Below are 15,230 nucleotides of genomic sequence, written 5' to 3'. Positions count from 1 at the left end.
TTCAGACACCGATGATTTTGGTGACAACAGAGATTTTTTTTTTTTTGAATGAAAAATGCTTCTGTGCATTACTGTGGCCTCAGCGTGCCAGGGTAGTTTAGGTTTTGTATGTGCTGCTTTTTGTCTGTGAAATTTCGTGGTGCATGATTATTGGCTTATAACGAAGCACAATGTCTGTTTGAAGTTAGTATTCATATATTTGATCATTTTGAAGTGCCTGCCAATGCAAAGGTTGTCGTGTAATCTCTTTGTTAACGTCACAGCTCCATTTCTAAGATTGCTTTGCATGCAGTTATATCAATCAATGTTTTTATTTGATCTTTTTAGGATCTGTTCACAGAAAAGTTGCCTTTTTTTATTTATTTTTTTTGCTACTTCCCTTCTCACTGAAGGAATATGACCGGCCACGTTAAGACAGAACTGCGCCTCGGATGTGGCGGACAGCAGCAGCTGGCTGCAGCGGGACTCGTGACGTCGGGGAACCGCTACCGGCCGCTGACTACCTTCTGGAGAGGGTCCGGAGGCACCGAACCGTTCGTGCAGTCCGACCTCTTGGAGCCATTGTAGCCGAGATCATCGCTGATGCGGTCCCACAGATACTGGGTGGTCAGAGGTGTCTGCAGGGCCAGAGAGAACATGGACAGGAACATCACCGGCTCCACGGACACCGGCAGGGAGCATGTAAACCGCGGCCGGTCGCAGCAGGTGCTCGGTTCACCGGGCGCCTCATTCTGGTCCTCCGTTGATGCGCCGTCGAGCACATCTCCGGGAAGGATCGCTGCGGTGTCCGGCTCGTCCATGTCGAACCGCCTGAACCGTGAGCATGAACTGTGTCAACGCCACTCACTGGTTATCAGGGAAACACCGGCGCGTTAACCGGCTGTGTCGCTGTAGCCGTGCGGCTAACTAGCAGACCCTGTTAGCCTGCATGAAATCAGCTGACTGGTGACTGAACTACCAGCTCAGCAAAAAACACGGAAAAAACCCATGAAGCGTGGACTGAGTAACCTCATCTGGAAGAAGAGGTGAACTACACGTTCATGTTTTTGCTGGAGGCTCTATATCAGAGGTCTTCAACAGGGGGTCCGCGACCCCTAAGGGGGTCCGTGAAATTTTTGGTTGATTAGACAATTTTTAAATTTGTATTTACATTTTTTTTATTTTTTTTATTTTTTAATTTCCACAAATTTAAATACACATTAACATGAATCCAACACATTGTAGCGAATGGATAAATGGAGAAAGATGATGTTATCTTTCAGTCAGAAATGCACACATTCAGCGACACACAGGAGCTCTCTCATGCTGGGCACCTGTTCACTCACAGGGCGAGACTAGCCTGGACCTGTCCCTCCGAGCCTGGACCTGTCCCTCCAAGCCTCCTGCACTCCTCCAGTTTGATATAAAAAAAAACTTTTTATACAATATATATAGTAGGGGGTCCCTGCTCCATCTCTCTATCAGTTTGGGGGGTCCTTGGCCTGAAAAACGTTTAGGTTAGGTAGGTTAGGTAGTTACTTTATTAATCCCCGAGGGGAATTTTTTTTCGCTACAGCAGCATACAGAAGCAATAGATAGTAATAGAACAATAGAAAAGCAATAAAATAGAAGTAAAATAGCAGTAAAAACTCTAAAATATAAATATAAAATATAAAATGCACAGTATATACAGTACAGTATATATATATATATATATATTATATACAAACAACCAAGAAACACAGTCAACAATGTTATTGTTATGTGATGGATTTTGCCAGTTTAAAGACCCCTCCTCTATATATATTATAGTAGGGACGTGTTTTTGCTAATGTAAGTTAGCAACATCCTTAAATGCTGTTCCCGAGCTTTTGTACAAAAACAGCAAAATGTCAACCAAACATTAACTGTATAATTTTTTATTTCCAACCAAACATTAACTGTATAATTTTTTTTTATTTTAAACCAAACATTAACTGTATAATTTTTTATTTTCAACCAAACATTAACTATATTTATTTTTATTTTCAACAAAACATTAACCCAATCATTTATATTTTCAACAAAACATTAACTATCACTTTTATTTTCAACAAAACATTAACCTATCATTTCTATTTTCAACCAAACATTAACTATCATTTTTATTTTCAGCCAAACATTAACTATCATTTTTATTTTCAGCCAAACATTAACTATCATTTTTATTTTCAACAAAACATTAACTCTTATCATTTCTATTTTCAACCAAACATTAACTCTATAATTTTTTGTGGGATTAATAAAGTCAAATCTAATATACTTTGTCCTTCTTGCCACGTTTTGGTTGTTTTTATTGTTGCGGAGGATCGTAGGACTGCTGTCAACACTTCTGTTATTTTTGTAACAAAACAGTTTTCTAAATGAACCCAACGAAATTCGAAGTTAAGTTGAAGGTCTTAAACTTTAAACTGTGACATTTTTATAATGAATGAATGCAAATAAACACCACATTGCAATGTTTACATCCTTTGTGTCTTTCGGTGTGAGTTAACAGGTTGGACTGCTGACTCTCACTCAGCCCATACTAAATGGACTGCGTGTGGTGACACCTCCAGGGCCCCGAGCGGAAAGCAAGGTACTTCCCTTCCTATAAACCGGTCACATGCTCTGTTCATGTTTTCTGCTGTCATCATCCAAAACATCAGAAGATAAAATCTGATGAAAGATTTATTTACCATGAGGTTTGCTGCTAATTCAGGATGAAGACCGTCAGCGTGACATGACACGAAGAGAAGGACAGAATAAACAGCATCGATTTGTAATCTGTTATGTCTTTAATGTTTATCTCGTTACAAGGCAGTCAGGACAGAAAATGTATGATTGTGTTTTTTGTCTTTTATCTGCCATTTAAAAATGCAGTACTTCTGCAGCGAACACAAAATTAAGTGAGCTGTGCTTGAGTGACTAATCGTGTTGAAGTTACAATCTTGATGGTCTGTGTTTTGTTTTCCTTGGTGGAGATAAGCGGTAATTATCGTTGTCTTTTTGGACTTGACTTCCCAGAAATTGAAGTGTTGTGTGACGTTCAGTTGTCGGTTAAGGATCAAACCTTTTGTGTTGGCTCCGTCTTCCTTCTTGTGTTGGTTTAACTTAACAATATGAACATACACAGTTCCAAAAATATTTTATTATAGATTTAATGTGTTTACCTTTTATGATTTCAGTCCTCTTGAACTACATTTAATCACGTTGGCTGTCTAGAAAGTACAAATCAAAAACCTTGAGACTAAGCGATTGTAGATAAATGATTAGTCAGAAACATTTGAAGTAAAAATGTTAGCGTGACATGTCTCTGTTTATTTATAACTTTTTGAATCTCTGATCTCCAACCGTAGGCAACCCATCACATCTCACCACCCACAATCCCACCCAAGTTACACATTTTCAAAAAAATCTTAAAAAGTGTTTAATCATTGACATAATTTTCTTTGTGCAGCTGTGAGGAACTTTCAACTTTGTTTCCCTTTCACAATAAAACAGCAAACATCACTCTCTTCTGCAGAAAACTGCACGCTCACACGCACACACACACACACACACACACGCACACACGCACACACACACAAACACACACTCTCACACTTTTAGGGTGATCTGGTTTGTCTACATTTCAGCTCCAGAGAATCTTTTTCTTTGTACTCATCGCCGTTTGACTCATTTTCTTTGGAATCATAACATTGCTTTTTGTGTGTCACACCCAAGTTATTCATAAAACCTTTTACCCTGTTCTCTAAATACATTTTCCTTTTGATCATCCTTCAGGACTTACCAGGCACATTCAGGGCTTCTGTTTTCATTTGGTTTATTTTGGGGTTAAACAGCTTTACACAGTCTTGCATTTCATGAGTAAGTGTTTGCAGTGTGCCTCACTCACTTTAATACCCAGTGTTTGAGCCTTATTCTTCACATTGCTACATCAAATACTCGCAGGTGTGAAATAGTGTGGAAATGTATTAGCCCTGTGACAAGTCTTTTAGTCATCGCCATTTTTTTTTTTTTTTTACACACGACGCAGACAAAGCAGCTCACATTTTAGAGTCAAGAAAATAAAGATTAGACTTTCTGGAGATTGCAGCTTGTTGTTACTTCCCTTATCTGCCCCATTGTAAAAACACGGAAGTGCACCCTCACTCTGAAGTTAATTTTTAATTTTTGTTCAGTGATATCCTGCATATATGGCTCTATATATATACTGGATCTTTATTTGTTACTGTGTCTTTGATAGTTTGTCAGTGTCACAATTATTTGTTTTCATTATTTTCTTCAAAGCTTTCGCTATATATCACATCATGGGGATCGTGCGTGGAATCCTTAAATGGCTCTGGAGGTATAGGAATTACATAGTGATAGTCCTGACACCTCTTTTACTTCTGCCTCTGCCAATAGTCATCCCAACACCGGTAAGAAAATGAACATAATGTGTTTTTTTTTTTTTTTTTTCCATCTGTTGTAGAAACATCTCAAGACAAAGTTTTGGATGTGCATGTGTAATTTCATGATGTACATTACCCAAAAGCTATACAATACCTACTGTATGTTAAGCCACAATGATGATTATTCAAAAACCTCAAATGTTGGTGTCAAGTTGCCTTGTGCAGGAGTCTTGTAAATGATCAGTGCCTCTCAAAACCTTTGCCACAACTTTAGATAAAAACAAGTTGAATACCGCTCACATTTCTTTAAATCAAATACAGCAAAAATAATGTACTGCGCGTGAAATCGAGGGCAGCGTTCAGCTTTTTGTCTCCTTCAGGAGAAAATTTTGAAGCAGTTTGGAGAACATCTGTAGAAATAATGATCAGACACCTTACTGTCGATGAATTCCACCAAATCATTACGTGCTTTCGTGTTTTTGCTTTTTGAGTTAAATAAGCTTGATATGCATCCCAAGGGCATCATCACCGTACATTTAACAGGTCTATCTGGTAGAAGATCTGACTGATGCAGATCAACTCACAATCACACAATCACAGGCCAAAATTCTAATTGCTTTCCAGGTGTATTACCGTCTCGTATCTGATGTTTAACTTTTGGCTGGAGGTGTTCTGAAAACACTTATAAACATGCTACTCATTATGTCCAAGAAAACAATATCGTAGCTGTCCGACAAAGTGCGACTCAGGTCTAGATTGACTACAAATATGACAAGTTTTATCACAGACATGAGCAGACTGTGTTGTAGATGATCCAAATTCCCGGTGAGTCTCCCTTTAGGCCCGAGACTCTTCAAGCTCTGTTTTTTTGTGCTTTTCTGTCTGCAACACCTTTAAGTAATGTCCACCACAGCAGTGGGCGCTCACTACTATCTACATACCTGCTTCGTGTCCTTCACTGTCAACAACTTAGAAAAACTCTTCTAAGGAGGCCTGAGTAGATACACTGGTTTATTATTACACTCAATATTCAAATCTTGCACATGATTTATGTCAGTTTATATAAAAAAACGTCTGATATTTGTTTGTGTCCTTGCAGGGTATTAGATTGTGAGGCAGCCCCACTTAGGTTATATCAAGAAAAAATGTCTGCCTTATCATGAGAAATGGTTATATTAATTGTGAATTACACTTAGAACACATACTATAATCAAATAGGACATGCGACTGCTTCTGCTGCTTCTATTTTAGCAGCCTGTACTGCGACAATAGTTTTTAAGTTTACAATCCAAGAACTGCGTGATCAGCTGGAGGAAATAGTGCAAAGGACACAGTACTCTGACCCTAGATGCCAAAAGCCTGTTGTAAAACTCACTGTGCCTGATAATGCCAGGGAAGTTTTAGGAGACATTTTCCGAGTGCAAGAGAATGATAATGGAGATAATTGTTATTTGAAGATGCCGCATGGATAAGATTTGTTTTGCAGAGAAACCTCTAGAAGTTAATGAGGCAGATTAGAAAAGATTGTGCTGTCATCACTGTGGCACTGAAATATATTTTTTATCATGTCATTTTACTATCACACATGAAGAGGAAGTGAGGCCAATCAGGAAAGGGGAATATTTTCTGACCAGACTGGTTTTACAACACAATTTCTGAGAAAGGTTAGGTTATGTATGGTATTTCAAAAACAAAATTGTATTCTGATTATACAAGCTGACATTGAAATTGCTTCTACTTGGTATCCTAAATTAAATGATTACATAGTTTCAATAATTCTCTATTTTCTTCTGTAGCCATATTTCACAAGACCATTATGTCAAAAGGAAAGATGTAACCTTTGATAATCAAAAGGGATCAAATACATTGGTCTGGAAGTATATCTGTTGCTTTACGTTGTTTTCTTAGCTGTAATATGTCCAGGAAAGAGCCTCAATCAATGACCCTTTGTTCCATGTAATCTTTGAACAAATTGAAAAGTGGGATCATGTTCAGGGGTTTAATGAAAGACCACAATCTCTGTCCCTATCAGCTCAAACACAATTCATTTATTTGGATAGATATGGTTCTGTTTGCTGCTCATCTGTTTGGTCTTTATACAGCGTAATAATACATTTTATATCTGAACACACAAAAAAAGTAACACTTCCTTTGTCAAGCACCACACGTATCAATGTTCATGAACATAATAACAGGGCACAATAACAAAGCAATTGAACAAAGGCGGGAGAGCAAAGAAAAGAACACTTCATTTTTTGTATGTATTTTGAAATTTTCTTGAACATGACAAAAGTTAAACGGGAGTTGTTTTGATGTTTGTCCTTAATTACAGGTCATAAATCGGCCATTAGACAGGACGTTGATGCGAAATTGGACGGTTGTTTTGCAAAATCTGAGGTTGATAAAAGTGGGATATTGTAACTGAGCTATAACTGGTTACCCGAGTTTAAGAGGTGTGTGGTGTGTTGTAGTTCCCATTGTGCTTTGATGTGTTCATTTCTCTCCAAAGTAAATGTCAACACTCGTGTCCATCAGCCTTGTTACTGTGTAACATAAACTATATACTGTGTATTAAGCATTTTAAATGATGAAGTCCTTGTTTGTCTTTAAAGGAGGCAAAATGTGGTTTTGTGATCATCCTCATGGCGCTGTACTGGTGTACAGAGTGTATCCCTCTGGCTGTGACGGCCCTGCTGCCTGTTATCCTCTTCCCAATGATGGGCATCATGGAATCAAACGAGGTATTTCCAATCTTACAAAGTATAGAGGCTGAATAATGCATTTGAGTTTTCTTTTATTACTTATTTGGCAGGATCTCATGTTTTTCAAGGATCCTGAATATTTTTTACTCTTCAACCATCTTCTGTTTGGGTTCCTTCTGACTCTTTTTGTTTTCATTATCCAGGTTTGTATCCAGTACCTGAAAGACTCCAACATGCTTTTTATTGGTGGGCTGCTGGTAGCCATCGCAGTTGAGCACTGGAACCTGCACAAGAGGATCGCCCTTCAAGTTCTACTGATTGTGGGGGTGAAGCCATCACTGTAAGACACTGGACATATATGCATTACACATTCAATACGTACAGTATACTACCATAATGCAGGCACCGCCTCTGTCCACATACATGCCCGCGCGCGTAAAGTTACGACCATAAAAACAGTTTGGTGAGTGTGTGTGTGTGTGTGTGTGTGTGTGTGTGTGTGTGTGTGTGTGTGTGTGTGTGTGTGTTTGTGTGTGTGTGTGTGTGTGTGTGTGTGTGTGTGTGTGTGTGTGTGTGTGTGTGCGTGTGTACCCCATCCAACACCTTTGGGATGAATTGGATAGCTTGAAAGCCAGGCCTTGTTGCTCAGCATCTCTGTTGCCGAACGGGAGCAAATCCCTGCAACCGTGCTCTAAATGTTTCGGGAAAGTTTTCCCAGAAGAATGATTAATAGGAACATATTAATGCCCACGGTCAAAGAATAAAATGTAAACAACAACACACTGTGTGAACTGTCGTGTTGAAGTGACCACAAATTCTCGGCCGTGGCTGTAGTGTATATATCGATGTTGTTTCATCCAATTCTTTGTTTCATTTCCAGCCTAATGATCGGTTTCATGAGCACCACAGCCTTTCTGTCCATGTGGATCAGTAACACAGCTTCCACAGCCATGATGCTGCCCATCGCCAACGCTGTGTTGCAGCAGCTGTCTGACACAGAGGCCAACGCTGAAGAAAGGGAATTCAGGCTGACTGCTGAACAGAATGGTCAGGTCAACCCGGCATTTGAGATGAGTGACATCAAAGAAAGTATTGACAAGAACCTCACACCAACGTACAGCAGCATCGTCATGGGTGCGTGTTCAACAGTTACAGTCGGGTTTCTGTACTCTTTAATTTGACATTTTTCTCATTGAAGAGATGACTTTTCAAGTTCTTGGTTATTCTTTTATTGTTTCTGCTATCATGGTGTTTGCAGATGCAAATAAAGATCAGGACTACAAAGACATGGCAGAAAAAAAGGAAACTGATGCTGCTTCAGGTGGGTTTTTTAAGTTCGTAACTGCCTTGTTTTAGAAAAGAAAGGAGCCAACAAAAAAATAAAGGTCAAACTTATTCAACAGAACATAGAAGAATACAAATATTGCAATAAAGGCAAACTTTGTTCTTGCTGTGTTTTTGTAACAGATCTTGATACCTTGCAAAAAAGCCCTGGGTCTGTTTATACTATTTCAGCTGCTGCCTTACTAAATGTCAAAATAAACTTTTTACCGAACTCCTGACGGCTAATAAAATGTGTCATGACTGAGTTAAACAGCACAGAAGCTGATAAAGCGTGTAAGACAAAGTGGTCAAAATCATATTACTGTAAGAGACACTTACACAATTAAGATGTCTTTTTGATGCTAATGGTGTCAGCTCTGTTCCCCCAGAGGTCTGGGACAGGAGCCCAGAGGCCGAGCTGCGAAAACTGGAGAGGGAGGAGAAGTATACAAAGTTGTCGAAAGGCATGAGCCTCTGTGTCTGTTATGCTGCCAGCATCGGAGGCACGGCCACCCTTACTGGAACCACTCCCAATGTCATCCTGAAGGGCCAGATTGATGAGTACGACCTGAACCTAGACATATAAATGCACAATACGATGGGCAAACCTTTTGCATACAGATTCATCCTCTAGTCTTGGACTGACTTGACTTTTGTAAAGAGAACCACAAAAAACAGTTGAAATCAGGATTAGACGCAATTTGAGGAAACCAACCAAGGAACTCAGTCATATCTTCTTCTATTCTTCCGTTTATTCAACACCACGGTCTGTAGTTTTGCGAACATTTGCTCTGATAAAATATGACTCACAGATTGCCTTTTTGAGATTGAGTGATGTGGCAACAGGACTAAACCAGTTTTGATCACCCACGTAGTATTTGGATACAAAATGCAACATATACAACGAGTGGTCTGGGTAATAACTAATGCATTTGTTTACACTTCCACATCAGTGGTTTAACTAACTGGGTCTCTATAGCTTGGTCTTGAAAAAAACCCGGTCGAATCTCTTGAAATTCACAAGTAGATTTAGTAACAAAATGGTTAAAACAAAACAGATTTTTAGTCATAAGTCAAACAACAAAAATAACATGCTAGGTAGAAAAAACTAAATTGTCCTTATGGGTGAGTCCAGCCAGATATTTGGGTGTTTTCTGATATTTTCTTTTTCTCATCATCAACAGACTCTTCCCAGGAAATGGAGGCATAATTAACTTTGCGAGCTGGTTTGGTTTTGCGTTTCCCAACATGCTGCTGATGCTCGTCCTGTCTTGGATGTGGCTGCAGTTTATGTTTTTGGGCGTCAAGTAAGTTTCATGGACTGGAATCGTACTGTTATTAAATATTTTATTATGACCACAATGGGAATAAAATCAGTAATATACTTTTGCCCTGTGTTACTCCAGCTTGAAAAAGTCCTTTGGATGTGGCTCAAAAAGAGCTAGTGACATAGAGGCTTACCAAGTAATCAAAGATGAGTACAAAAGCCTGGGCAAGATGAACTTCGCTGAGGGCTCTGTGCTGGTTATCTTCATACTGCTGGTCCTTATGTGGTTTACCAGGGAGCCTGGGTTCATCCCCGGCTGGGCCACTGTCCTCTTCAACAAAGACAAACAGTGAGTCAAATAGCTGTTTGTTCCACAGCTTGGGACTTACTCAAAATATTGAATCGGTATTTATGTAATATTAATATGTAAATAAGTGAATTAAGATGTGAAACGGATGTTTATATGTTGTTTCTCAACAGGTACGTCACAGACGGCACTGTGGCCATATTCATGTCATCCCTCTTCTTCTGCATTCCATCCAATTTTCCCAGATGCTGCGGGAGGTCCAGAGATGGTGGTGGGTCAGCTGATAAGTTCATCATGATTTTGTTGTCTTATAACAGGTGCTTTGATATAAACGCCTCCAAAACGTCTTCAAAAGAGGCCTTATCACAATTACGATGCACTTTTTTCAGGATGCCATTTTAAAGGTATAAAATTAGAACATAAAATGTGTTATGGCTGCATAACAGATTTCTTGTTGTTTGCTGAGCAGCTCTGACTTGTATTGAAAAATCTATAACTCGAAGGAACAAGAGTATACACGTTGAAGCGAACTTAATCTCTCACAGATTTCCAGCATACGTTCACATCTGGACCGCACAATGGAAAGTGTTCACTCACTGTTGCGTCACATTTTATGTTTGCAGCAAGTCACATGAAGATAGTTGTGTGGTTTTATGTTTGTTCTCTTTATCTGTGTTCGGCGCCAGTCAAAGATACAGTCAATAACTTTTACTGCTTGTGACAACTCATCTTGCTGATTTAGTGCTTTTTATAAACTTTATCCCGGCTCCTTCCTGAGTTGTAGTGTGATAGCCTCAAGGTCAAGCCTGTACAACAGCTCATCCTTTACCGTGTTCCTTAGACACACTACTTTTGTATCAGCTATTACTTTTTCTCCCTTGGTAACTTAAGTTGAGCGTGTCCTGCTCCTGCCTATAAGCAGTACACTCTTTGCTTCTCTTTAAGAAGTGGAAAAGCAGAGTGTTTTGTACACTGAGAGGTGACATAATGATTAACACGCACTTTAAAACACTGTGATGCAGACTTTGAGGTGCCAAGTCCATTTGAGAAATGAGTTTAAAAGTGTAGGTCCAGTTACAACAACCCATCAAAATATAGATTTGGTGGCTTACGTTGGTTTCTCTTTATCTTTATGGAGCATATTTATTGTCACAGTATCTTATCTGGAGGCAGTAAAAGGTTTGCTTTTTCTATTATTTGGTTAGATATATAATAATAATAATAATAAAAATAAACTTTATTTGTATAGCACTTTTCTAAACTTCAGTTACAAAGTGCTTCACATAAAATAAGCCATTAAAACAAAACAACAAGTGAATTCTAACAAGTCTTAACAACACAATGATCGTATACAACAATCATAAAAACAAATTAAAAACATTAAAACCGGGTATATGAGAAATATTATTTAAGACTGTCCTTATTAGTAGTTGAAATTAAAGTCAGCTAAAAGTAGAACTTTTGTCTTGTTCTGTTAGGGTTCCCGGCTGAAGCCCCGAAACCGCTGCTTAACTGGGACATTGTCCATGAAAAGATGCCTTGGAACATCCTTTTGCTCCTTGGAGGAGGCTTTGCATTGGCCCACGGAAGCGAGGTAATGTTGTTGATCATCAAGAGCACATTTTTCTAAAGTTAATCCTGTGTATGTTTTGACACTGATGTGTGTTTTCCCACACTGCATAAAGAAATCTGGACTTTCTGTGTGGTTGGGACAAAGTCTCATACCGCTGCAGACCATCCCTCCTTTTGCCATCTCCATCTTGCTGTGTCTGCTGGTGGCCATGTTCACCGAATGTTCCAGCAACACCGCCACCACCACGCTCTTTCTACCAATCCTGGCCTCCATGGTGAGACATAACAGGATAATAACTCAATACTAACTCTCACAAACATCCAGTGCATAAAGTACAATGTTCCAGTACCATGTTACCGGTAACATTTTTGAAACCCTTTGAAAGCAAGCTCAAAACTATGGTAATTTTTTTTCCCATAGGACGTATGATACATTTCTGACAAACTACATCATCACCTAAATCAAATCCTGCCTGTTTTGATATATCTACAGTTTGTGACTGTTCCAAAAAGAGGCTCAAAACTTAATAACATACATACTGTATGAAAACTTAACAAGCAAGTCCAATCACATAGTTTGTGTTGTTCAAGGTGATTATTGCAGTATAATATCTATGCAGGCATTTACATTTGTTTTTTATTATAAATTTGCCTGGAAGAATTCAGAACTTTAAATTTTTTCATTCTTTCTGTAACTTCTGTAGCAGCATAGGATATATAACAAATCTATCATTGCTGTCAAAGAGTTGCTCAGTTTACAAATGTATCAGTATTTCAAAGAAAACCTATAATACTTCTACCTTTCCAGTTAACACCCGTGTGAATGTCCTTTTTTTCCAGGCCACTGCCATTAAGATCCACCCGCTGTATGTCATGTTACCCTGCACCATCTCTGCTTCGCTGGCTTTCATGCTGCCCGTTGCCACCCCACCCAACGCCATCGCCTTCTCCTACGGCAATCTTAAAGTCATGGACATGGTAAGACCTTTCAGAAAAGACTGATACCCTATAAGTGAGCATGATGATGTGCACAGTGTTTTGGATGAAGGGTCATATCCAATTTTTGGATAAGCAGCTTATGGTAATCCTTAACTCTGATGATTATTATCCATTTGCATGCACACAATATCCTGCATATTAGCATGGAAACGGAGCTCAGGCAGACTTGGCAGTAAATGCAATGCAGTAGTTTGGTAAATTGGTATTAATTGATGATCATGAGAAGACTGTTGCTTTGGATCAAGGTTAATAATTCCGTGTACATGTTATTCTTCTGGTTGTTCCAGGCCAAGACTGGATTCATCCTGAACTTTGTTGGGGTCTTAACCATCAACCTTGCCATCAACACATGGGGTGTGGCCATGTTTCAGCTCGATACGTTTCCAAGTTGGGCAAATGCCACCAAAACTCCTTGAATATGAACTGGAAAATATCTGCATATTTATCAGGATGCCACCATTGGAGGACTGGGCTGGCAGGTGTCTCTGTATATTTGTATTTAAAGCTCTCTTGTACACCCCAGCCAGTACAGCCTGATGCGCACAGAGCTCTGTCCTGGAGTACCGACACAGACTCTTCTTATATCCTGGATATGCTGCCTGGAAACTGGAGCAACATTTGTTTATGTTTTGACTGAACCAATTTCAGTTCATTTAGATAAATCATCCTCTGGACAGTCAACCAAGCAGATTAGAAGATAATGCATTTACCATCAACATTATCATTTCTCTCTTGGATTAACATTCACATGCATTATACACTGCAAGCAGAGAGCATCGGCTCACATGAAACCAGTGTTTATGCAAGTGGAGGCCAGTCTGAGATGCAGTGAGTAAACTGCTGCAAAACTTTCACATTGTGAGTTCTCATTGCATCTGTAATAAACAGTGTTGCACCATCTGAAGGTTTAACCTATTTAAAATCACCAGTGATTTTGTTTTCTCATTTACCTATGAATATATCAATGTAAACTGTTATTCCTATTTTGCAGAGGTACATGTAGCGTTCTTGTTAATAAACATTGTGTGTGGTTATGTGTGTAAATATGGTTCTCTGAGCAAAGAGTTTATATATACTGTATGAAGGCTGGACATGAATGTCTTGACATGAAAACAATTATTCTTACTTCCTCAGTTGTTTACTAAGAAATTACACTCACGGTACTACAGGGAAATTTAATTATAGTTTAGTTACTCAAACTAATTTGAGTGTCTTTATGTCAAAGACAGAATATTCAGCCTCAAAGAAAATCCATCTTTACAGTAGAGATGCTGCAAGTCCAAGGGTTCACTGCTGATTGTTAAATTTAATGATGGGCTCAAATCTCATTAGCATCCATAGGATTAGGACCACTGCGCCCCCAGTTGATTTAAAGAGACAGAAGGCAAATCCCTTCAAAGGGTCAATGTGGGAGAAATTCTAAATGATTGAAGGTAAGGAAAATCTGTGACAGGAGACTGATTGAAAGCATTTCACTTAACTCCTTGGCAGGGGGCCGTATATCTGCTGTATATGAAGGCTGGGAGCAATGAGGGATTTTAAAATGGTGAAATGACACTACACAGAGGTCAAGGGAGTAAGCAGTTTTGAAATCCAAACATTTTTTGTTTAATCTAGGGACCATGCTTCTGGTAAAGGCTGAATGTTGGCATCATTCAAAGGGAAATCTACATCTCTCTCTCGTTAAGTTGGTTCTCAACGTGATGGAAGTTAATGAAGGTGCGATGGATGTCTGTTATCGTAGGTAAGACAACATATTTATGTCATAATATGTTCTGTCTTTTTCTTTACATGATGTGAGTGGCTTGTATGTTAGATTGTATGTGCTGCAGTACCTTTTCAGCTGCAAAGCTCAAGTAGATTTTTAGTATTTGGTTTAGGTCTCAGAGTACTGACCATGTACAAAAACTATCGATATATGAATCAATATGATGCATTACCATCTACAATTATTATGCTCGTTGGAAAGTCCTACGACTGGAGTGTATTTGCATTTCTCATTCTGTTTTTTAAACATTGGTCATGAATATCATGATTAACTGTGATAGGGAACATAATATAACAGTCTTGTACAGCTTTTACGATGTAAAGTAGCTTAAATTCCGCTGTGACAGGAAAAGTTAATTACTGAATTTATATAACCCTTTTCTGAGCCAAAAAAATGAAGTATTCGGTGGTGAAGCTCACTGCCTCGGGGACTCGCAGTGTTTTCTCCTTGAGTTTTCACTCATAAATCACTGATTCCCATGACTTAAAATATGGAATTTGACTTAAATTCTGATTTGATCTTACACGCATACTCAGATTTATAAATGCATTAAAAGAAAATCATCAGAATTGTTTGGGTGGTAGTAAAAACACAAGTCTGTCTGTCAACAAACATGTTGTTTCATACGTTTATCCACTCAGACAGGTTTAGGTGTGGGTTGGTGCAAGACATTTTCCAGAGAAATTCTTGAATAGATGATAGAAACAATGTATTGCGAAAGTACATGAAAATAAAACAATTAGCATTCTTTCATCATTAAAATGCTTCGAGAGGGGCATAATGCCACTTCACTAAGATTGTAAAGGCAAAACCTACCGTTCGATATTCCTGAATTTGGAAAGGATAACAGATCTACGATATTTACAGCAATCATGGAGGTCTGCTGTTATCAAATTGT

The 15,230-nt window shown here is 38.8% G+C and overlaps 1 protein-coding gene across 1 annotated transcript; it reads left to right on the top strand.

Annotated features, from left to right (window-relative positions):
* The first annotated feature begins 441 nt into the window (after nucleotides 1-441).
* Nucleotides 442-13,485, top strand: LOC138197276 (solute carrier family 13 member 2-like). The gene is made up of 15 exons (XM_069147980.1): nucleotides 442-817; nucleotides 2,516-2,596; nucleotides 4,291-4,421; nucleotides 7,007-7,135; nucleotides 7,300-7,436; nucleotides 7,977-8,230; nucleotides 8,355-8,417; nucleotides 8,809-8,980; nucleotides 9,604-9,726; nucleotides 9,826-10,035; nucleotides 10,167-10,264; nucleotides 11,472-11,587; nucleotides 11,679-11,840; nucleotides 12,406-12,543; nucleotides 12,852-13,485. The coding sequence occupies exons 1-15, from the start codon at nucleotides 583-585 to the stop codon at nucleotides 12,978-12,980; spliced, it is 2,178 nt and encodes a 725-aa protein (XP_069004081.1). The 5' UTR covers nucleotides 442-582; the 3' UTR covers nucleotides 12,981-13,485.
* Nucleotides 13,486-15,230: the final 1,745 nt, after the last annotated feature.

The sequence above is a fragment of the Embiotoca jacksoni genome, unplaced genomic scaffold (genome assembly GCF_022577435.1).
Source record: "Embiotoca jacksoni isolate LCO1_2020_lvr unplaced genomic scaffold, fEmbJac1.0.p SCAF_14, whole genome shotgun sequence".
Lineage (NCBI taxonomy): Eukaryota > Metazoa > Chordata > Actinopteri > Embiotocidae > Embiotoca > Embiotoca jacksoni.
Note: the sequence above shows the minus strand (reverse complement) of the source record. Positions and strands in the feature narration are given on the sequence as shown.